We start from the raw sequence: 25,040 nt of genomic DNA on the forward strand, positions 1-25,040 counted from the left end.
AGAGGGAGAGAGAGGGAGAAAGAAGAGCAGGAAAGATCCTGATCCTGAAAGGAGGAAGAAGTGGCGAAAAATCAAGTACCCTGCTGGATTTGTCTTTCTCAGCACATTGACGAAGCCTTGGGTTTCTTTCTTAAAGGACTGGTTTTTAGAAGTCCACATTTGAGGTGTGTGCCTTTTTAAAAAATGTGTGTACAGACGGGTGAAGGAGGATAAGCCAAGTCGAATTTTTGTCTTACGGTAACCAGAGGGAAGTTAAAAACGAGAGCTTCTGCTGTGCTGACGGGTGACTTTTAAGCAATTGTTATTTTTTCTTTCTACTTACTTTGGGGGAATTTTGGTATTTTATTAGATTAAAAAGTAAAATATTCAAGACCCAGAAACAAACTTGTAAGCTCTCTCTAACATAGGGAGACGATTAGATCCAGAGGGGTGAGAGCAAATTTACATTTACATGTAAATTTACATTTTTGTATGTTGTTTAATTTTATGTTTTCTTCTGGTGTTCAGCTAACAAACTTCTATTTTCAGAGCCCAAACCAAAAGTTCGGTTTTTTGGCATGTTGCGTGTGGGTTGGGAAAGGAATTTGTCCGGGTTGGAAGCTAGTTATACAGATGGTTCTTCATATGTTTCAAAACTTTTTCCCCCCTTTATCATTAGATCTGTGGAAGTGGAAAGTTGTAGGGAGCTTTGCAGCTTAAATGGTGGTGTTTTTTCCCCCAGAGAGTTTGAACGGCCCAGCTCAGTTCCAGCCCTGCTGTTCCTGGGTGGATCCCTCTTTCACTTTTCCAGGTGCGGTGGGTGGGAGCCTCATTCTCCTGCGAGACGTAGCCTCCTTACTTTGCTTTATAAAAGAAAACAAATGGGTCCATGTTAACCAAATTGCCATTTCTTTCTCCCTAAGACTACATTTGATGACAAAGATTTGTAGAGGTGTTACAGGTTCAGTTTGCAAGTACCATAACGTTTGATGTATGTGCTTAAAGGGATAAGGAAATTCTAATCATGCTTTTTAACTTCACCTGAATAAAGTGGCAACACACCTGGAAATATTTGTGCCTTCTGAAAGGGCCTTGGATCAAATAAGGTGAGGTTAAGAGAAAACATTTAACGCAGACTTTAGTGTTGAGAATGCGTTTGAGAAAGTACAACAGGAATAATTATTTTTTAACCCAACTGAAAGTCGTTTTTTGGAGGTCAGTTTTTGGTTTGGTTAATTTGCCATGAAATAAAAAATATGTAAGAGCCGAAGGCCCGTGACTGCTTTCATATACTTAATCGTAAGATTCGTCTTTTCTTTTTGCAAATACATTCTTCCAAAAATACTGTTTCTAGATAATTATATAGCCAACTCATCAGGAGCTGAAAACTGAGCATTCTCTTCTTTCTCTCTTTGAAAATGCGCATCGGTCTGAAAATTAGACCTGGAATAGATACTGCCCTGATTGTAACAAGATAGGCCTCAATAGATAAGCTGCCCTTTAGCTTTAAACTGGTATGTATCTTTAATAGTCCCCTGATTTCGTGCCCCCCTCCCATTCTTTTTAGACTACAACACTTCCTTGAATTTCTTTTCCAGAATGAGAGTATTTCTTGAAGGATGATTTCATCCTGGTGAGGTTGTGGCTTCCGAAGAAACAACTTTGTTCCTTCTTTTAATCTAATCTATGCGAGGGCTACAGTCAAATTTTGATGTCTGGATCTCATAATTATAGCAAGTGCAGCAACAAAGAAAAAAGATAATGTGTACAGTCTGTTCGACTATACTTCTTGCTTGAAAGAAAATTTGGAAAATATTAAACGTTTTCTCTGCCTTGACTCCAGCCTAGGGGAGGTTTCTTGGTGGATCTTTGGAGGGTTGGTCATGTTGCTGCCAGAGTGTCGGTTTCCCACTCAACCTTTAGGGGGAGGGATGAGGGAATCTGAAGAAGGAGTACAAAGGCAGTTTGAAAATAGGTTCTGGATGACTGAGTGGTGGTGATTTGGGTCCAGCTTTAAATACTGGGCTTTGTGTAGCTGCAGTGAGCATCCTAGTAACTAGCGTCCAGGAATATTTATTTCCACGACCGAGGCTTTGTTTTGACTGGTGTGTACTATAGAGCCTTTTGGTTGATAAGATGGAAGATTTGCCTCTTACCTCACCCCTACTAGTTCTTTCAGGAAATATAAGGGGTGCAAATAAGTAAATCTTTAATTTTTTGTTTTGCTCCTCATTGTGGTTTTGGGATAAAAAATGACGAGTAAGTATGAGTTGTGCAGATTTTTCTTTTTTTGTTTGACTCCTATATACTGTTGGTTTCTTTGTTATATGACTAAGGTATGGTCTGTATGTTCCAGGTGGGTGTCTCTTTTGGGTGGTTAGAGTTCTACTGCCTTTCTTAGGGTTCCAAATTATGGAGAGTCGCAGGGGCTAGGATATGTTCTCTCAGTATAAAAATTGGGACTATTGTAGATTTTTTTTTTAAAAAAAGCTCGGAGTAATTGCAATTCAGTCTTAGGTTTATGAGGTAGTTGCTCTCTAGGGATGGGTGAGACAGGACGGATGCAAATAAATTAAGCATGGATCACTATTCAATTGGAATAACAAAATGATTAGCTCTGTATAATTTATTGCTTTCTATTTTAGTACCCAGTGGTCCCCTGTTACTTCCAGCCCTTTCTCCCCACCCCCTTGTTGTTTTTTTACTGCATGCTAAGCATTTTGCATAAACTATTTACTTAATTTCCCACCACTGTTTTTGTTGTTGTTTTTTAAGGACTGTGAGCCTCAGAGAAGCTGAGGTTTGCTGAAAATCTCACTGCCCGTGAGGTTTGCTGAAAAATCTCACCGCCTGTAAGTGGCCAAGGCCAGGATTAAACCCTCCTCTGACTAACTACAAAGTCCATGGACTTAGCCACTAATATACTACCATTCTCCAGAGAGAATAGAAACAAGAGCCAGAACTAAAATGAGCCCTTGCTAGAGGCAGGAGTGTTTAATTTTGCAGAGTGCCAGTCCCCCAGTTAGAATTCCAACCCCCTGCATGTTGGAATAATATATGCAAAAAATCCATTTTCCATAAGCCCCACAGGGACCTGAATATGCTAGAATGGATATTACCTCAGTCTTTAAAACTGGGATCTTCCCACATGCCTATTATTGCTATCCTGACTTCTTAAACTTACCGGAAATGCCTCCAACTTTGATTATCAGTGAAATTTCTTCTTCTAGAGAATTTGCAGGCATGTGGTTTGGAATGATATTGGCAACTTGCAGGGAGAGGCTTGTAACGGTAGCTCAAATAATGTTTATCACACTGTGTTAAAGTTGTCTACTTCTTTTTGTCTTTCCTTCTAGACTGTGAGACTGTCTTCTATGTCCTCTTAGCACCTGCCTTAGTGTCAAGTATATATCGCAGTGTCAGTAAGCTTTGGTTAAATAAGGCATTTGATGGGAATCACTGAGGGATTTTGTGGGGAAGACTGAAAGGAAGTCAAGGTGGGGAGCAGAACAACTTCGATTAACAAAATCACAGTGTGATTTAGAAGCTTCTGCTGTAGTCAGTAGTTTCAACCTTTTACACATTTCCTACCTCCCATTTTTAAGTGAAGTTTCTGGAAATAATCAAAGATTTAACATTTTAATCAAAAAAATAAAACACCTCTTTTCTGGATGAGCTGTCAGGTTCCAGACAGGGTGGTGTAAAAAGTAGTGTAAAGGGTAGTGTAAAAAGGATCATAACATTTCATAATCTAGGTGGCTATTAACTTCAACCACTGAAACCTTAAATATAGCCACTATCTAGGGGAGAGGAACTTCTTACCTGGAACTTACTAGGGCAGCAGCAGGGAAGTATTGCTTTCCGACATGTTAGAATTGAGTGTTTTTTATACTAGTTAATGAAAACCTAAAAAGCTTGGGATGATAGTTTTGAACATCAGTGTTCCAAAGAAAGTATGTTTGGATATCATTGTATTTTTTTGTCAGTGCTTCTGCTATGAAACTTCAGATTTTGTTCAAGTGTATTGGGAAGTATGAATTTAAGAGAACCCAAATTAATTTTCATGGGTAATGTAGAACAATAGTAACAGGAAACTGCCTAAAGGAATGATTCCTAGGTTATCAGTATGTGATTTCATGTTCTCTTCCATTGCACAAGGATTAAAATGCCATGAAAAGCTAAAATAGGAATTGCTCTGCCTAAAATGCAGCTGACTGCAAGGTTTCCAGTAGAGAGCATCGATACGGCCCGGCAGGGACATAGTAAGGAGAGAACTGATAATTCTGGTTAGAACTAACGAGGGGGAAATAAGGGTATGGATTGATTTGCGTTTGGTTATATTATATAATATATTTTGGGGAGTAAATGTCCGCACTCCATTCTATTTGGAATTGAGTGTCATTGGTTATTAAATATTAAGCACTGAGAATGGAGCCCACAGTTACTGTTATGGTTCAGGGACAGTGTTCTCCATTTTTAGGGCCACTTCCTCTGCAGTGAGTCCTTCAGTCTGACTGGAGTGGCATGGGCAATTTAGATCAGACATTTAGTGGGGACATTATAAGGATCCAGAGTTTTTTCTTAAAGCCTTCTTTGCTGGCCAGCAGGTAATTTGGTCATCACTTTGGCAAACTATGTCCCATTACATGATAAAAGCAACCTTGAACTTTTAATTTTTTTTAAGTTTATTTATTTTTGAGAGAGAGACAGAACAATTGGGGGAGGGGCAGAGAGAGGAAGAGAGAGAATCCTAAGCAGGATCTGCACTGTCGGCACAGAGCCTGATGCCGGGCTCGAACTCATGAACCGTGAGATTATGACCCAAGCTGAAACCAAGAGCTGGAAGTTTAACCGACTGAGCCACTCAGGCATCCCTCAACTTTTAATTTTGAAAAAATTTTGAACTTAGAGGAAAGTTGCAAGAATGGCAAAAGAACTCCAGTATACCCTTTAGTCACCCAGACACCCACAGTTAACCTTTTGCCACGAATGTTTTATTTTTCTGTATTTTTTGATCGATATGCTGACTGAACAGGGAATTTCCAGTCTGAGAGTTCCACAGATATGGAGAGTCAAGGCAGTGTAGCATCGTGGCTAAGAGCATGGATCCCTGAGCTGGACTACCCGAGTTCACTCTTGCTCTGCCATTTCAACTCTTGCAATAGTGGGTAGATTGTTTGTCACTCTATGCCTTTGGCTCTGTCACTAAAATGAAAACAATAACATAATCCATCTCATAGAATTGTTGTGATGCCTAAGTGATTTAATATATCTCAAGTTCATCGAATGGTGCTCAGCTCATGGTAATGCCTTGTAAGTTTTTGCTATTAGAATGGATGCTTTAAATGAATTCAAACATCATTTGTCTGTTGGACTAGATACCCTTTAAGGTACTCTATGGTATGGATGTTTGTATTATGGAATAAATGGGCTTCCTGGATGAGTAAGCTAACTCTTTTTTTTAAAGATATTTTAAGTAATCTCTACCCCCAAGGTAGCGCTTGAACTTACAACCCTGATATCTTGCATGCTCTACTGACTGAGCCACCCAGGCACCCCAAGCTAACTTTTTTTAACGGCAAAAATGGTGTCTAATAATAGACAAGTTTGGGGAGTTATATGGGCAAGGTTGTCCAAAATTTAGGGATGGATAACTTTTAATAAAGTAAAGTGAGGCATTAGTGGGGGAAGAGAAACAGGTGGCAAAGCTTGAATATCTTACGGTAATTTCTTCAGAGACTTGGAAACATTAGGGGAAAAGAAGGTTTCTCCCATCTTTTCTATCTACAAGAGATAGAATTCTAGCATTCAAGGGTAAACTTTCTTTAATTTTGCAGAGACTGGACTGGAAAAGCTTTGGTTGGTTTATTATTTTTGACTTTGGACCAGATTGTTTACCTTGAAGTTTTGTCCAACCAGGATTTTGTAGGACAGTATTCAGCTATGAATGGTTGTATAGGAAACTCCATAGAAATAAAGGCAGGCTTTTACTGTCTTTTTTCTTCAAATAAATTCCCCTCTTTTATGTTCAGGAAAATTCATTCTCTATTTTCAACCCCTATTTATGGACATTTGTAAAACTGGGGTGTGTAGAAATTGTGAGTTCATTAATGCATCCTGTGAGAAGTGTGCTTAAGAAAGAGGTCTGCTTTTGTATGCGGAAAAGCCAAACTGTGGCCTGTGGGAAATGTATATTTGTCAGAGGCAAGCTTGCCTGGAAACTTCTAGGTTTCTTCTGGCTGAAGGTTTTCCTTCCCCTCATACTAATTAACCCATGAAACTAATGTTCTGAATAGTATTTTAACTAATTTCTGTTGGCACTTCATAGCTTCCCATCATAGCTCCCCACCCAACTCTTTGCATTTTTTTAAACCCACATTTCCCTCCACTGATTGCTCTACACTTTCTCCTTTTTGTTTGCTTTCCTGACCTCTGGTGTTCCCTATCTTTTCTCCTGAGGTTGGTAGTCTTCTTGGTCATTGCTTTGCCTCACTAACACTTAATATGGAAGAAGTTTCTGATTCTTATCATAGAATAAACTAGACTCATGCTAAAGGTACAAGTATTAGGATACTGCTTCTGGTTTCTTTCAGTTAGATCTAGATTAGGGTAAATTGTGATTCAAGAAGATCTCTTATAATAATGCAGATTAGTTTTGGGGCGCCTGGGTGGCTCAGTCAGTTAAGCATCTGACATTGGCTCAGGTCATGATCTCGCAGTTCACGGGCACAGGTTCAAGCCCCACGTCGGGCTCTGTGCTGACAGCTCACAGCCTGGAGCCTGCCTCAGATTCTGTCTCCCTCTCTCTCTGCCCCTCCCTTGCTCGTGCTCTATCTCTCTCTGTCTCTCTCAAAAATAAATAAACCTTAAACAGGTTAGTTTTTATCTTTTTGATTTTCAGATTCCATCCACATTTACCAATTAATTACTCTCTTTCATTCTATTGGCAGTAGAGCGAAAAAAATACATACTTTTCTAAGAGTAAATTAATAGTTTTGTGTGTAGCTTCCCATGTTGTTCTGCATTGGAATGCAGTAGCACATTGAGAGATTGCTTTGCGGAGTGAAAAGATTTTTGTTTTAGGGAGCTTATATTTTAAGAAACCAAAATATATTCTGATGGTTGAGGACATAAGACCTTGTTATAGAAACTAGGTCAACTTTTCAATACTTTTATCAAAGCACCTACAGTTTCCATTTCTTTGCAAGTGAAGTGAATCTCATTGAAACAAAGTAGCTTGTGTATATTCAGCACACTTTTAAAATAGAGTAGTCTGTTTTAAAGGAAAAATTGGTGCCAATCTGATTTGTTTCCACGGTTTCTTTGCTGGAGTAAGGGAGGTTCTGTAACCTCTCTGTTCTGCTCTCCATTGACTACGTTGTAAACCAGGGCAGAGTTGGCCATTTGAATGTGTATCCTGCTGAAGGTCAGCCAAATCTGCAGGTTAGACTACAGGAGACCCCAGTTAATGGGCCTAAGATCACAATTAGGACATAGTTACATTAAATGGAAATCAAAGATGTCATTAAGTGTGTTTCCTGAATTAAGCAGCATCACAGGTCTTTGAAAAAGAGAGCTCCCAACAGTAAGCATGAATCTTTTTACTCTTTCCTATTTTTCTTTTTAAAAATTGCCTTCTTAGGCAATTCTATTTTAAGAAAACATGACAGCATTCTTTCTTTGTCCCATCCTATCTTACTACCTTACATGAGCTCTTACATGAGCATGTAAAAATATCTATTTTGCACCCATTCATAAGACTCAGAAGACAATAGATAGCCCAACATATTAATTGAAAGAGTAAAATGTTGGGGTGCCTGGCTGGCTCAGTTGGGCTGCGTGACTCGATCTCAGGGTTGTAGGTTTGAGCCTTATGTTGGGTGTGAAGATTACCTTAAAAAGTCTAAAAAAATGTATTTTAAAAAAAAATGAGTGAATTGCTTTGCACGTGTATATGTCACTCTCTTGGTATAGAACTTTATTGCTAAAAACTTTTTTGGCAGAGGAAGGGCAGGATTTCTTTGCTCCAAATATTTAGTTGTAACAATACAAGAGTATCTTCTTAAATCTCCTAACAAGATATGAATAAACCTCTGTGTGCCTATACACTCTTAAAAAATATAGAAAGAAAAATGAACAAAGTTGGTTTATTTTTCTAAAATTTAACTTTTTGTTTTCATTGGAAGAGTGAAACATCTTCATTCATTTAAAAGAAATTTGAGGGGAGCCTGGGTGGCTCAGTCGGTTAAGTATCCAACTTCAACTCAGGTCATGATGTCACAGTTTGTGAGTTCAAGCTCCACATTGGGCTCTGTTGTCAGCATGGAGCCTGCTTCAGATTCTCTGTCTCCCTGTCTCTCTGTCCCTCCTCTGCTCATGTGCTCTCAAAAATAAACATTAAAAAAATTTTTTTTTAAATAAAAGAAATTTGAGAACCTGCTGTATGCCATGCACTGGAATATAACAGTACATCAGACCTCACAGAGTTTACTTTCTAGTTGGAAGAGTCGGATAATAAATAAGCAAGTAAATGTATAGTATGCTAGAGTGTGTTGATACTATTGAGGAAAAAATAAAGCAGAATACAGAGTGGTGAATAAGAAGTACAAGGGTAAAGTGAGGTTTTTAAATGTTTACTGAGAGTGGTCAAGGAAGTCTTCACTTAATAAGGTATGTTTGAGAGAGACCTAAGACATATTAGGGTGAAGTCATGTAGATATGAGTAGAATGTGTAAAGGTCCTGAGGTTGGTTGTTACCAGTGAGCAAGAAAGATGAGAGGAATAGTAGATCTGTTCAGAGAGGTTCAATGGGTATGTGTTGTGGGGAAGAGGGGACAATTTAGGACCTTGTCGTGTACTGTACAATACAAAAAAAGTCTTCTTCAGACCACAGGGACAACAAATGGTAACAATTTTTTGTGTGTTCTTTGTAAAGAGTTGAGGCAATACCTGACCCAACTTCTATCTTTGTCCCATTGCAGAAGTTCCATGTGAGTATAGTCAGCACATAATTTGCAGAGTAGCAGATTTTGCATAGATTGATGACCCTTGTCTTGGAGAATATAATAGTAGGGCAGCTACTTAGAATAAGCTTGTATGCGTTTGGGAAGTGAGATAAAAATTTCCTCCCTAGAGATGTATTTCTCCACCTTCTTATCTACATAGTCGATTTTCTATGAACAGGAGAAGTGACAGCCTACATCTGGTACAGTTTCTTTTTGAGTACATTTGTGCTTTGGTTTATGACCAAATATGCCTGCCCCACTTATCTGTTGCTTTTCTGTTTGTTCATTTGATCAAAAAGCCCCTGCTTCCCCAAAGCCTTCATCATTGGGATTTAATGGCTTCAGGGACCATGTTGTAGGTCACCATTTTCATATTTCTGTTTTGCTCATGGGAGGAGATATTCATCCCTGATAACTGTTTTCCCTTTTTCCATATGTATGTTTAAGCATTAAGGGTTATTAAAGCATATACTGAGCTGGTTGGCCTGGTTGACTTTGGTGGGATTGAGGAATAAGCACCAACTATTTAGTGATCGATGTTCTGTGGCAACCACACATGGGAAAGTAAAAGGATATTTGATTACCAAGAGTATTTGTGTCTTGAATCACCATTCTTACTTTCCCTCTCACGATAATCTTGTTTAGCTAGTCTGTCCTTCAGTGAAAGAATCTCCGTCTCCCTCTCTCTCAGTTTGGAGTTTAGCTCTGCAACTTGACCTGGTTACCCTCTGTCCTTCTTTTTAATTATACCTAGTTGTCATCCTGTTACTTAATATCATCCTTGGGAGATGACCTCAATCAGGATACATTTATTTCCCTTCCATCCCCTTCTCTGGTCAAGTAACTGTATCCTCTTGCATAGGAAATACTCTAGGCAATCACAGATCCCCCAAATTTTGAAGTCGCTTTAAATAACTGCTTGATATGTATTACTTCAGCATTCAAAGATGTTTGTAGTTGTCTTGAAAGTATGCTTTTTAGTGGCATTCTTTTTTCCTAAATCTTTAGTGACACATGTTTCCTGTGGAAATATTTCTCTTTATGGTTCTTCTAAAAACATTTTGCTACTCATTTGCTCTTACTCAAACCAGAAGTTAAAGTCACTTGCTTGAATAAATGTCATAGATAACATTTGAATCCAGAGTTTCTGATTATTTCTGTTATATTTTAGTCAACTGGGCTAGAATTATCTGGGGTCATGAATGCTAGATATGCGACTTTAGACTTCTTTTGGGATATATGGAACCAATCTTTGAAAATGTTGGCACAGTTCTTTGTTTCTTGGAGGAAAATTAAACCAAATCAGTTTTTAAAAGTTCATTTACTTATTTTGAGTGAGAGAGAAGGGGGCGGAGAGAGAATCCCAAGCAGGCTCCATGCTCTGAGTGCTGAGCCCAATGTGTACTCCATCTCACTAACAGATCCTGACCTGAGCTGAAGTCAAGAGTCAGAAGCGCAACTGACTGAGCCACCCAGGCGCCTCTAAACTAAGTTGTTTTAAAAATAATCAGGGTTGTCCAGTCTGCAATGTAAACAGGGATATCCTCCAATGTAGGAGCTCAGGATTCTAAAAAATGAGATAACTCTTTCTAGGTTCTGAGTCTAGAATATAGGATTTAGGACGGTGTCATTCTAGTCATTCTTATATTTAAACCCAGGCTTTCAAAGAGTCACTAATCCGGCTTGGAATAATGATCTGAACTGTCTGGTGAACAGCAGAGCAGGCCCAAATCCTGTATTTAATAACCAGTGCCCTTTCTGCTGGAGAAGTGTGGTGGCCAGAGGGTTGTCAGTGATAGGCTAGTACAGTGGTCCCAGCAGCTATCAATCACTTTGAGAGCTTTTTAAAAGCATAAATTCCTAGGCATTCTCTCTAGAAATTGAAGTATAAGGGATGAGGAGGTAGATTTGGGTGATAATATTTTTTTTTTTTTGTATTTTGAATTTAAAAACTTTTAATTTTTAAAAATGTTTATTATTTATTTTAGAGAGAGAGAGAGAGAGCACGAGCAGGGGAGGGACAGAGAGGGAGACACAGAATCCAAAGCAGCTACAGGCTCCGAGCTGTCAGCACAGAGCCCGATGCATCGAAGTCAGACCCTTAACCGACTAAGTCACCCAGGCACTCCAATTTTTTTTTAAGTTTATTCATTTAAGTAATCTCTACACCCAACATGGGGCTCGAACTCCTAACCCTGAGTTCAAGTCGCACGCTCCTCTCACTGAGCCAGTTACGTGCCCCAGAAATTATATTTAAAATAACTTTTTTAAATGTTTGTTTCTTTTCGAGAGAGATAGTATGAGCAGGGGAGGGGCAGAGAGAGGGGAACAGAGGATCCAAAGTGTGCTCCGTGCTGACAGCAGGGAGCCCCACGTGGGGCTTGAACTCATGAACTGTGAGACCTGAGCTGAAGTCCCAACACTTAACGGACCAAGCCACACAGGTACTAACCTCCAGCACCGCCCCCCCCCCCCCGAGATTGTATTTTAAAAAAAAAAAACAAACTTCCCAGGTGATTCTGATCACTCAGGTTTGAGGACCATAAAACCTGAACGTTTTGAGTTAAGCTACATATCTATGTGATTTCTCAGATGGGTGGTTATTTAATTAGAATGAGAAGTAGAGAAGAATAGTTTGTGGTAGTGGACTTGGTGAGAAGGTGGCTAATTTGAAGTTTTCTACCTCCGTATCTATCCTGTATTGTTTTGTAATTACAGATGTCACCGCCTGATTTGGGGGTTATGCCAGCACTCAGCATGGTATGGAGGACTTGCCTGTTGTGAGGGAAGGGAAACTTTTAGGCCATATCTCCATTTTCCCCTCTCCATTTTGAAATTGTGGAACAAATTCAGGAGAGGATGTTCTCGTTGAAACTCAGCTGGACAATTTGTTTAAATCTCCACAGGAAGGGCCATTGTTACTTCCTGTCTGAAAAGGAAGTGCTGGCTTCCTTCCCTTCCTCCTTGGCTAACTCAGGCCAACTTCAAATATGGGTGGGGGAGGGGCTGATCACGTTAATAGTCTTGACCGGCTACCCATGCCTCGGGAAATCATTGTTCAGCTGTGGAAACCTAATGTTCCTTCCCTTCTTTCTGAATTTGAAATGCGGAGATGGGTGCAGTGTGGGCTCTTGTCTCCTTGCCCTTGTGTGAGAGCCCTGGGCTGGGTTTGGCTGTTGCAGTCCAGGAAGCCTCCCAATCTCCCAGGCATTACTTTACATTCAACCTTCTACCTCCCCTGTATTCCCTGACATTTGAAAATAGATCAAGGAGTTGTAGGGACGAAACTGAAATCCATTTGACACTGAGGAGTAGGTTGCAGAAAGGAGAACATAATTGGGCAGAAGGGAGTGGGTGACAAAGGTTTCTTATTTTTAAATTGAGCCAAGAAAACATTCCTTCTAAGTGGGGCCAGTTGGCACTCTTCCTGCTATTTTAGTCCAGGCTTCTCCTTCCTACTGGCTAGTCAATTGTATTAAGTGTTTGATGTGAGTTTGAACTGTGGTCTCTGGGGTTGGGGGGAGGGAGAGTGGTGGAAACAGCTGGTGCCTTCATCAAGCTATCTCAATTACGCTTCTTTTCAGAGTGTTTGGGGGTGGGAGGGGTGGAGGAATTGGATGTATGTTAGCAGAGCCCCAGCAACTCCCATGTAGTGGGATTGGATTGTCAGGCACTCTTAATACCATGTGGGATGTTGGCTAGTTGGAATGTAACTAAACCTTTCTCAGTCACATTCTTTTCTCTGCCTCCCCTCCCTCTAATTCTTTCAGCTTTGGGCCTGATTTGGAAAGGGGTATGTGGGAAGTTAGATAGCAAAACAGATTCATGCTTTTCCAACCATTGAGTATTCAGCTAAGTCTTGGGCCCCTCCATTGACTTTCTTCTTACCCATTCATTATTCCTTTGGTTGGGTTTTTGAAATATGTCTGCAAACAGCCAGAGATACAATTAGAACCAGGACCTTTGGTGAAGTCATGATGAATTGTAATCGGTTGGCTATATTGGTCTCCTTCCCTCCCTCACACCCTGGGGTGACTGTATTTCTGAGTCAGCACGGCTTTTCTGTCTCACCTGCTCAATTTGAGGCAGACAACCTGCCAAGCATCCTTTTGGAGCATTAGCAGGAGTACTGATAATGGGTGTATCCAGTTCTCTGTCTGGGATGAGTCTTTGACAACCCTGTTTTTTTTTTTTTTTTTTTTTTTTTTTTTATAGGTATCCCAGAAAACTCCCCCACTAGATTATTTTTTTTATCTCTTTTTTGTATAACTACCTCACACGATATTGCTTAACTGAATGATGTATTTGGCCTGGGCTGTGATGAGGGAGAATGGGACAAGAATACATTAACAGTTGTTACTACTTTTTCAGTTATTCTTGAGAGAAAAAGGGAGTTCGTCTGATTCAGTGCTAGGTTAGAGATCTTAAACTTTTTTTGTGTATGCTTCAGTGATAGAATAGAGTTTGCAGTGACTAGGCTCTACTGTTGAAGTTCTGTTCTAAAAAATAGTGTTAAGTGCCCACTTTGCTACCCAGCTCTAGAATGGCTGACTCTTGTGTATATTCCTCCCCACCTGGTTATGTCAGATTCAGATATTGGCTAATTCCTTCTAAGTTGTGTTGTTTCAGACTTAGGCTCCTTTTGTATCATATACTAATCGAAATCAGGGTTCAGCCCAGAGTACTTCTAGCAGATCCAAGAAGAAGGATAAAGGAGTTTGTAGGAGAAAGCAAAGGAGGAGAAAAGCTGAGAAATAACATATTACTAGTTCATTGACTGGAATGTCACCTGGTTGAAGGACTCTGGGCTGAGCCTGTGCTTTGCTTTATTCAAAGGGAATTGAGCCCTGTGGGCAAAGGGTGTTACTTCTTTGGATTTCAAGACTCTCTGGCTAATAGATTAGCTTGATTTCTATCTGCATCTTTGCCTCCGGGGTTTTGGGCTAACCTCCATGGGGTTTGTATAAGATAATAGAAGAATGTATCATTTATCCCATTCTTGGAATTAGCTGAGGACCCTTATTAGAAAGGGAGGCTTTTTTTTTTTTTCTTTTTCTGAAGAGGTTCCAAATCTACAGGCCCTGACCCACTCTGGGGGAGCAGTGAGCAGGAAAAGGTTGCGGTCTTGACCGCTTTGCCACCAGAACTACTGTGCAATACTTGGCTACATCTCATTCCCTGGGGAAGCGGAGAACTTTGCTCCCAGCACCTGCTGGTGCTTATCCTGCCCCTTTGTAGGGTGGAGTCTGCTGCCTTTGTTTGTTCTCTTTGGGGCCTCTAGGAATCTTTATGCTTGTGGGGAAAAGGGCTTGAAAGACTTTGAAAACTGGAAATGGGTGATAGAGAAGGTGACAGAAGATGTGTTTTACTGTAGTTCTCCAGGTGGGAATGTTCTATTGACTGAATCCAGAGCAGCAATCCGATTGCCATAGTGAAGTTCTCTTTGGGATGTCTCACATGTAGCTGAACTGAATATAACAGCAGCAGTAGCTCTAACATCCCCAATGCAGTGCCTCCAAAGTGAAGAAGCCTTGCCAAGTAGGAATCTTAAGAATCCCCTCACCCCTTTCAAACCCTTAGATCCATGCACAGTATCTTTCTGCGGATTCTCAAAGGCCTGAGCTTTGTCCTATGTAGTGTTGGCTTGAGGCAGGGAGGAGGGTTGTTTTCCCGAACATGATAAGGAACTGAGCAGGGCAAAGTGGGAGCTCTGACTGGTGATTGGTAGACAGGATGCCCTGGAATGCGGTTGGCCTGCAGCCCAGAATCCAGCACTTTGTATTTGTTTGTTTCTGGGAGACTGTGGTCTGGTGCTACTGTGACAGGAAGTGAGAAAGCTGGGAGTGGGGAGCGGAGAGGGGCGATGCCTTTGTGGTTCTCCTGTGAAATCTCTTTGTCCCTGGAGAGCAGCTCTGCTCCAGGGCTCTACTGAGAAGAGAGCAGCCTTTGTGTGTCTAATGGGTCTCAGGGCATCTAAGCTACTCTGAGGGATGAGGGAGTGTGAATTCGGACCGTGGCCTTCTCAGCACTCGAATTCTGTAAATGGCCTCCACGTCCTAGCATTGGGGAATCTCACTGAGTTTTATGTGTGTTACTGTTATTTATAGATTTCTAGGATTTAATTAAGAAAGGAATTCTAGAAAGAGATGTTTGTTTATATGATGTTTATTCACTCTGTATGTTGCAGGTACTTTGGTCTGAAAGGGACAGAGAGAAGTGGGTGTTGCTGGGGCCCAACACTTTAGGTTTCATCTCTCCAGTTGGCACCCTACTACATACAGAGCCAGAGAAACCCACCCATTCTTTGATTTCACTATTGAGAGGTACTGGCAATTCACTGTTGGCACATAACTAAGGAATGGTTGGTAGTTTCCTAGGATATGTTCCCCCCCTCTGTCTAGACTGAAATAGCACCTGTAGCACTCTCTGTTCTCCTCCTCCCTCCTTTCCCCCTTGTTTTGTGTTTTCCCTGCCCTCCATTCCAGCTGTGAAACAGGCATCTCTTCTCACTTTGTGGATTGGGTGGCTGAGTCCTCAACTTCTTGCCAAGCTGGCTAGTCCCTGAGCACACATACAAATCGGCCTTTGATTGCTCAGGAGGACAGCTGCCCCAGAGGCAGATTGCTAACATACCGCTAGAACAATCCTTCCCCTCTGTTCTGATGCTGGCCAGCACAATCTTCCCCGATTCTAGTTCCTTCTGTTTCCCACCCCACTCTGATCTCTGCTTTTGGTTTCGTGAGATGCCACATTAAAAATGAGAGTAGGGATATTTGTGATTAGGTTTTCTTTCTTGAGATCTGGATGATTTGAGAATGTGGCATGTAGCCAGATTTCTAGAGCAGGCTCTGCAGAGGAAAAGTAGGTGATTATGTAAAAAGTTGTATTACTTTTTGCCCCTAGCATTTTCCCTTCTGAGTTCTCGTTCCTTTATAAAATGGGATATAAATCTGAAGTAGACTGTAAGCTATTCTTCCTCAGAATCAAGTAAGTCTTACTCATTAAAGTGAAAGTAAGACCCAAAAGTCTATCTGCTTCCATGCCATCCTCCCCATGCCATTACTTTTGGTCAGCTTCTCTGTTGGAATTAGAATGACTTTTAACCGCAAGACCCATTGGAAGTTCAGACTTCTTTTACTCCATTGGGAAGAAGGAACACGAACTTGGAGCAGAACAGATGAGTTTCCACCACTCACTGGCTCTATGACCTTGGGCAAGATACTGAGTTCTTCTGATGTAGAGTTTACTCATTTATAAAAAGGGTCCAGTGTCACCCCAGAGGTCATTGAGAAGATTATTGTGATAACTTATGGGGGACATCAGTAATTAATTCATAACTTTTCTTCCCCTGTAAGGTCAGATTTTCTTCTTTAAAGTAGGGAAAAACCTTTCCTTCAGCTGTCTGTCCTATAGATGAAACAGGACCTTCACACTTCCTCTCATTTCCTCATAGACTCTGTTGCTTGTCTCAAAAGGGAGATATATTCTAAACCTGGGGGAAGGGGTGTCTTAGCTCTTTTCAGTGCTTTGAGGAAGCGGGACTGCAAACGTGACTCAGTTGCATGCTTTCAGCTTGTCCAAGCCCCATCAGAGGACAGGCAAAGAAATGGTGAGAATACCATAGATAGAAAGTGAGGGGGTTTGGTGAGAAGGTGCCTCCTTAAAAAAGGAATGTGAGCTCAGGCAGTTGGGTGACCTCTAGAAAACCCTAAGGTTAAGCTTTTTCCCCATGTTTTTTTTTTTTTTTTTCTCCCCTAGCCTAGGCTAGGGAAGGGTATAAGGTGTCCTTGTTAATTTTAGGATTTCTGTTTTATGACACAGGAGTTACACAATACCTTTCCATTTTGATTAGACTTTTTCTCGTTTCCCATTGTGTGTACTTGACCTCCCTCTTTTTTTCTCCCTTCTCCTGTAGGAAGGAGAAAGGCATTTGGCCTCTCCCCTTCAGTCTGACACCTCCTTCTGGTTTTTTGGCCCTCCCTCTTATCTTTGTTTCCTTATCGGCCTCTCCCTAAAGATCTGCTTTCTCCTTATAAGGCTAGGTGAGGCTCCTTTGGCAGGGTTGCATCAGGGATCCAGGTAAGTACCTCCCGTGTCTCAGACCTTCAGGATTGAGAGAAAATTCAGCATTGGCTGGCCCAGTGGAGGGCCTTGGAGAGGCACGTGGGTAATGGGGGAGGAGAAGGAGGCGGCCTGGCCTGAGAGATCAGAAGGACTTGTTAGACCAGTCCTGTGTGTGTGTCATACGTGCCCCAGAGAGAAGCAGGTTTTGTCTCTTTCCATAGCCTTTCAGTCCTGGGCCCCTCACTAACTGAGAGCCACACCCTTCCTTTTTTTCAAAGCCAGTCTAGCATTCATCCATTTAGTATGTTATGGTTTGGGGGGTCCCAGAATACTTGGTAGGGGAAAAGAACAAGGAGAATATTCCATCTGGTTTCCGAATTTAGGGTCAAGATGATGGAGGTGATTTTTTTTTTTTTTTCTTTTAAAGTCACAGTAAAAGCTAAAACCTGATGAGTAACTTTGGGTCAGGATTATAAGACTGAAGTGAGTTTAACGTGTCCTGTTGACCTGTAGAGATTGCCAGCTCAACCTCCTTTTAACAAAGAGTATTTAAAGAAAAAACAACTTCAAACTATTGTGTATTTATTTTCCTTCTTTTCTGAACTCCAATCAGAAGTATCACTCGTTTCTAAGAGGACAGTGATTTGTCAGAGACTCCCTTATATCAGAGAGACTCATGGTGGACACAGTGAGACCCAGGCTTTCCCTGGGAAAGTGAAAGTCCCCAGTCTGCCTTTTGGGTGCTCTTAAGTGGAGAAGCTGGGCCCCCCATCAGGCAGATCCAAGGGGAGGCTCAGAAACCGCTAACACCTGAGACAAGGCCATTTCCGGAATATTGGATTTGTAACTCTGAGAAGTGGTCAGTTGAGATCGTGAAGTGATCGGGGTCTTCTTTAGGTCTTAATGCAAATCATGTCCAGGGACTTGGCTTAGGGTGGGAGTGAGTCTTCCCAACAAAAGGAGGTATACTGGAATTGTTCTCACTGAGTTTGGGATGGTGGAACATCAGGTGGTGGGTGGGGTACTTAGATCTTGGACTCTGGTACAAGCGCTCTTTGTGAGAAGAAGCCAGAGAAAAACTACCGACAAAATATATTCCTTTACTTTAAAAATAAAATGGCAACCTTCTGTGTGTATGTTTGAACAGGAGTAATTGCTTTGAATTTTGGAGCAAGTGCTATTTAAGGCAAACAAATGCCTTTTAGGGGTCTAGAAGACCTACTTTTGTTGGCTTGAGTGTTATGTAGTACAGCTCTGTGGCGTTACAGGTGCTATGTTCTGTTGATTGGTATTCTTCAGTATGAGGCTCAGTGTGCTTTAAAAAAATTTTTTTTTAATGTTTTTATTTATTTTTGAGAGAGAGAAAGATAGAGCATGAGTGGGGGAGGGGCAGAGATAGAGGGAGACACAGAATCCAAAGCAGGCTTCAGGCTCTGAGCTGTCAGCACAGAGCCCTACATGGGGCTCGAACCCATGAACCACGAGATCATGACCCCAGCTGAAGTCAGACATTCAACCGTCTGAGCCACCCAGGCACCCCTCAGTGTGCTTTTTAGAACCACCATTTGAAATTCCTAGGATGACCTAGAAGAGGAGTTTTGCTTATTCTTGCTTTTGGAAGGAAGGCATAACTTTGTGACATTGGTTTTAATTTCATGATGAATAAAAAGGAAGGAAGGAGGAGAACTGGCTTTGGGATTGGCTACAGAAAATTTCTTTCCTAAGAACCCCAAAGACTATTTTGTGGGGCTTAGGACAAATACTTTTTCCTCTTTCCATAAGGGCTAGCTTGCCTAATTCTAGTCATATCTTTATTGGATATGTTTATCAGGATAGCATGGATGTCAGAGTCACCCAGCCTATAGGTTTACATATATGAGCCCATTAAAGTTAAGCCTTGACAAGTAATAAAAATGCAGATTGCTTGGGTTATAACTTCCCCTGTGAGCTAGTTCTCACAGCTAGTTTTTGGCAGACATAGGACTTGAACCCCAGGTCTTTTGACCCTAATCTGGAGTTTTATTTTGTTTTTCCCTTTGAGAGTGTGAAGAGTTCCTCTAGTTTACTGGTCTGCTGTAAAGCAGAGAGGGGAGCATGTGGAAACGTGTGGTTTATTCAAAAGACCTATTAACACCACCAAACTCTAGTCCTTTGTGGTAGCTATTTGTAGCAGTGTTTGTATTAGTAACCATATTAATAGCTTTCTGTGTGTGAAGTCATTTTTCTAAGCATTTTATGTGGATTGTCTTATGTACTTCTTACAACTACCCTTACATGTATTTTATTTCCCCATTTTACAGAAAAGGAACCTGAGGGTTAGAGATTAAGTGGTACTTTGCCCAAAGTCCTATAGCTAAGAAACAGTGGAGTTGGGATTTGAACCTAGTCTGATTCTAAAGTCTGTATTTTTAACTTCTAAAAATCATAATTCAAATTACATTTCTTTGGCTGGGTTACAGTAGAATGGATCATTTCAGGGGACCATGCTATTGCTGATATTTTTTGCCCAGCTACCTGGTTGGCCTTGTCTGTTTGGTCCTGCTGGGTATTTGATCCAATTTAACTTCTGGTTTTGGATTCTTACAGAAGAGACTGAATTTGTACCATTGTTGAGGCTTTGCTGTAGACTCACAAGTCTGTAGGACCTATGGCTTGTTAGAAGTAAAACCAATTGTAGTCATGGGGCGCCTGGGTGGCTCAGTCGGTTGGGCATCCGACTTCAGCTCAGGTCACAATCTTGAGGTCCGTGGGTTTGAGCCCCGCGTCGGGCTCTGGGCTGATGGCTCGGAGCCTGGAGCCTGCTTCGGATGCTATGACTCCCTCTCTCTCTGCCCCTCCCCCGTTCATGCTCTGTCTCTCTCTGTCTCAAAAATAAATAAAACGTTAAAAAAAATTTAAACAAACCCCAATTGTAGTCTTAAGGGAAAGTACAGTCTTAAGGAAATAGCAGGGCTCACTTTATGTGTGGCCTTCTCCTGCTCCTTCTCACTTTGAGAATTCCTTGATTCTTTTTGTAGTGAGATCCAGTGTTAACTCACTTGAAAATATTAAGAAAGGTATTGGCCTGGACTCCCGTGACTTTCTTGACTCTAATTGCCAAAGTCGGTTAATGGTTTGCAGATTCTGGTCTAAACCATAATTTTTGTGTGTGTATGGCATGGAGAAGACTTTGCTTAAGTCTGAGTTGTGAAGCAGTGTTCTATAGCTTGCCAGCAGCTTCATTCTCTCCCCCTACTTCTGCTTGCTTTTTCCTCCCATTTGGTTCTGTTCTTCCACTTATATCTTATATGCAGACATATAAATAAGCCTTTAAGGAAAAATGGAAGCTTCCCCTTCCCCCTTTTCCTGTGATGTTTGGGCAGAAAGCTCAAGGACTGTGGGAAAGAAGGACTGGACTGTCCATCTTCTACTGGGCTTGTATTTTTTGGGCTTGACAGCATGTAGTGGAAAGAGAACACAGGCTTTAGAATGGAATAGATCTGAGTTGATATTTGGAACTTGCTATTAACCTAGACCTTGGGTAATTTCTTCACCTAGAGCCTGTTTTCTCATTTGCAGTAGAACTTACTTCCTTAGGGTTATAAGTATTGCCAAGATAATAAATGTAAAACATTCAGTAATTGTTAGTTCTTTTCACCTTCCCTTTCTTCTTGGTAATAAACTACCAAGGCGTCAAATAAGGGGTCAAGAACTTATTATAGCAGATCTGTAATACTCTATGCCCTATGTCCCAGAAACACTGGTCTAGGTGGGACCTCCCTAGTAAATAGAGTTGGAGCAGGGGAACCAGCTCATCCACTCCTTAGAACCCAGTTATGCTCTTGATCCAGTGAGTCTCATCTACTAGTTCACAGAATAGTTTTGGGCTGAGGCATTACCATTAAGTAATATAATTGGGAGATAGAAACTAACTCCTGAAACAACTTAATACCTCACATTTGTATGATGTACATTATCTCACCTGTTTCTCTTAGCAACCCTCAGTTAAACTGGGCTGGTGATGTTGGCATCTTACAGATGAGAACACGGCAGTGACTTTCTGCCATTGTTGGCTAGTGGCAGAGCCAGGACTGGGACCAGTCTTCTGAGTCCTATCCCACACAGCCTCTGCTTCTGCTCTCTTTTGGGCAGAAAATCTCCCCATGCTATTAGGCCCAGGAATCTGACCCTGTCTTTCTGCTTAACTGTGCTGTCCTCTTCTCCAAATTAGAGCCAGGTGGTTGGCCTTTAAAGCCATGAACGTGGGGAAGGATCGTGCTTCTTGGCCTAGAGCCCTGGGTAGTTTTCCTACAACCTTCCTTAACCCCTTCTTTTAAACTAAAGCTGTAGGGGTAAAAAGTGGCCGTTTATGGGTGACATAAAAGTGGGTGACAAACAGTTTCTCTGCAGCAGGGAGTGTTTTCACTGTATGCCCCATAATAGTGGTGGTTTGGGCTTTTATTAGTAAAGGAGATTACAGGGCAGAGGCTGCCAGAGTGGTAACTGCAGTCTGAGCCCTGTTGAAGCCTAGAACTGGAAGAATCTCTCTTGGGCTTAGAGTCCTCTTAGTATGGAAGGTTCATAGGTCATCGTACATGATGGATAAGGGCAATGGTTAAAATGAAGCAATAGAAAGGAAAAGGGAGCAGCTTTTTTTTTTTTTTTTTTTAATGAGGTTACTTTTCATTAAAGACCCTTGAGTGGCCTGTTGGGATATAGGGTGGGAATAGAAGAACTTGGCAGTGGACCGGAAGGAAGAACAGGAGTTGATAAGTGTGACTGTGGGAGCGCAGAGCCAGGGTAGAAGGAATTTAGACAGGGTTGCCACATTCTTGGATTTAGGTACTGGATCCGCTGGAAGGAGCTTAGTGGTGGAGGACTAATTAGGGAGTTTATTGGGCACCTGTCTATCTGCTCCTCTGGGTGCTCTTGCTTACAGAATGCTGCGTATACTTTAAAGCACACGGGCCCAAGGGCCCAAGCATTTGTGTTTGGTGGGGCTCTGGGGAGCGTGGGAAAGGGAACTGAAGCAAAAGGCTCAGCCTAGGCTAGTCCCCACATGTCTTCCCCACTACGACTGTTGCATTGGTTTCTCAATGTCTTTGTGGGCATGCTGGGACTGGGCTTTGAGGTTTCTGCCTTAGAGGTGGGAAGGAGGGGGAAGGGCATTCCAACGACATTTCTCCCCCCCCAATTTGGTTGCTGGGAATAGGGGGTAAATGAATCTTTATCCATATTATAACCTACCCCTGGTTTTGTACAGAAGTAGTCTATGACAGTAGAATCCAGGTTTTAGTGAAAACTACATCCAACGTCCAAATACCTGAAGACAGAGCAAAGTCCAAAGGGCATTTGTCACATTAAGCAATTCCAAGTCATATTTTATACATCACTCACTCCCTTCTATTCCCAGATTGTCCTTCTCCCAATACCTGCCCCTGTTCCTCTTATTTTTTAATATTTTGTGTATATATTATTTTCCTCTCATTCCCATTTTTCCTTCAAATATTTCTGCAGCTGTCTCCTTCCTGCTTCCTCCTTGCTGTGGTGGCTGGGATGCTTCTCCCATGATTTTTTGAATCTAGACTGGGCTGTTCTCTGTATTAAGCCAATCAGTTACGACCTTCTCTTAACAGGTGTGTATGGAATTATGTTTCTTAAGAATAAAATTTTTAAGTGTCTTTTTTCTTTAGGGGGTTGATGAGAGGGTGGTGAAGGAGGGGAAGAGAGTTTATTTTAAAACCTGCCTCTTGACATGGTATATTGTGAGCTGGCCATAAAATCTATAGCCAATTTGTAAGTGAGAAACCTTGTTCAGTCCAACAGTATGACTACAGTGCCCCTCCATTTACTGGCCAACTTGCAGTTAATGTAACAGGATAGGGGGAACTCTTCATTTTGTATAACTATCATTTATTGTATAACTAGCACACCAGCCCTCTAGATACTTGGATATTACACTGAGTTGGAGTAAGTAAAGATGAAAAATATAGTTGGTTTATTAGAGCTTTCTGTAGAATAACAGGGATGTAGGAAGTTCCAGCAATTGACTGTCTGGAAATTAGAATATGAACTACTTCAAGGGACAGTTTCAGAGTTTGAGCCTCATGCTCATTTTCCAACTCCCCAAGGGAGGCAAAGGTCGCTGCACGGGTGCGTTTTTACATATGGAATTTTTGTGGGTTTTTTTGCTCCCTTGTCTCCTTTAGCCAAGGCACACGGTTTGCCTTCCAGTATCGTAGTACAGTTTTGAAACATAGAAAGGCCCCTTCATGAATGTATTAAATATGGGGGCCTTCATTTTGTTTCCTGCATAGTGTATTTTGCCACCACTGCAGCAATTTCAGTGTTCAGATTTGGGGAGGTTGAGGAAGATCTGTGGACCTGTACTGCTCCCTTACCTCTAACAGTGGCTTGCTCTTGCAGGACAGCGAGTGCTGGTCTGTAATGTGGAGTTGCAATTTTCATTGAGTTGATGCCAGCAAATTTTCCCAGGGAAAAATAATCTAGTTTTAATCTCCTGTCACGACTGCAGCCCTTAGCCGTATTCTCCCTCTTGTGCCAACAGTATAGACTTGGATCTAGTTGCACCTTTCCATTCAGTAATTATTTCTGGTGAGGTGTTTACCAAAGGGTAACGGGCAAAGGATCCTGCTTGAGCGGACACTGGTGATGGGCTCCCAGGCTTGATGGTGGCTGGCTTTCTGCATCGCAGTAAAACCACAAGAGGGCATCTTTGGCTCTGGGATTAATGATTCATCTGTCTTCTCTGACCTGTGACCTTTTCTCTCCTCTCTCTTACCTTCTCCCGGTAGTGTGAAGTGAGGGGGGCCTTCTCCCTCCTTGCTCCTCCCTCTGTGATCCACACCTTCCTTTTTACCCTGTTCTGCGGCGGCTCCGCCCTTTACCTTCATGGACGACTCAGAGGTGGAGTCGACCGCCAGCATCTTGGCCTCTGTGAAGGAGCAAGAGGCCCAGTTTGAGAAGCTGACCCGGGCGCTGGAGGAGGAGCGGCGCCACGTCTCGGCGCAACTGGAACGCGTCCGGGTCTCACCACAAGATGCCAACCCACTCATGGCCAACGGCACCCTCACCCGCCGGCATCAGGTAACCCATCAGACCTGCAGGTAGGACTCTCCATCAGACCTGCAGGTAGGACTTTGGCATGGTCATAGAGAGGCTATGATCCTACCTGGGAAACTACTTTTCCTCATGGTGCTGGGCTGTCCAGTGCCCATGCTTCATGGTGAACCTATCCAGGGGTGTTAAATACTGATATAAGACACAGGGGATATTGCTGTTCTGCTGAGTTGAGTGGACTTATCTCGAGAAGCATCCGTCTGACTTCTGTTTTGCTGGAGTAGGGTTTCTGGGTTGGGATTCTAGATCATATAGTTTTGAGCTGTAATCAAGTTACTTCTGTTTTCTCTGATTTTTTCCCCCCAACTTGGTATCAAAAATTCAAGAAAGTAAATGTCTGCTTAGTGGTTGGCGCAGTTGGGCATCTTGTATTCTCGGCTCCAGTTCAGTCTCCCTCAGGGAACAGTCTGCTTAGAAGGTGTGGCAGTGTCCATAAATTGTGTATTCCTGCTCCATATTGTCCTTGCGTGCTTGTTTTGTTGGCTTTGCAAATCATGTCTTGGAGGGAAGGGATCATTGGTTAGAGCTGGAGAAGGAGCATCGTGCTGCTATTTAACCCAGATAACCACAGGAGCCAGTGGTCTCTGGGTTGGCTGACTTTGTGATGTGACTTGGGGGAGTTGGTGTTAGAAATGAGAAGTATCTTGTGTTTCCTATGGTTTCTCTGGTCTGACTTTGCTGTGATATAATCTGTCTGAGGTTATGCGTGCGTTCGTGTGTGTGTGTGTGTGTGTGTGTGTGTGTGTGTGTAGAGTAGGCATTGCCCAGTAGACTCCATCTTAAGAGATCTCCTGTGGGAACTAACAACAGTGCTTATGCTCCAGCTTATGCTCCAGTTGCCTTTTTCATTGATTATTTATTTTTTAAGACAGA

General features: G+C 41.9%; 1 protein-coding gene across 1 annotated transcript in view; it reads left to right on the forward strand.

The window, feature by feature from the left end:
• The window catches only part of CTNND1 (catenin delta 1), a 44,525-nt gene continuing 19,485 nt past the window's right edge, over window positions 1-25,040 (forward strand). The window contains exons 1-3 of the mRNA XM_047070885.1: window positions 1-164; window positions 22,545-22,663; window positions 23,843-24,134. Coding sequence (XP_046926841.1) covers window positions 23,940-24,134 — 195 coding nt within the window. The 5' untranslated portion in view covers window positions 1-164; window positions 22,545-22,663; window positions 23,843-23,939. The remainder of the gene's footprint in view (window positions 165-22,544; window positions 22,664-23,842; window positions 24,135-25,040) is intronic.

The sequence above is a fragment of the Lynx rufus genome, unplaced genomic scaffold, assembly GCF_022079265.1.
Source record: "Lynx rufus isolate CCGP_SWC_20201006 ecotype Redwood Valley unplaced genomic scaffold, mLynRuf1.p SCAF_9, whole genome shotgun sequence".
NCBI lineage: Eukaryota > Metazoa > Chordata > Mammalia > Carnivora > Felidae > Lynx > Lynx rufus.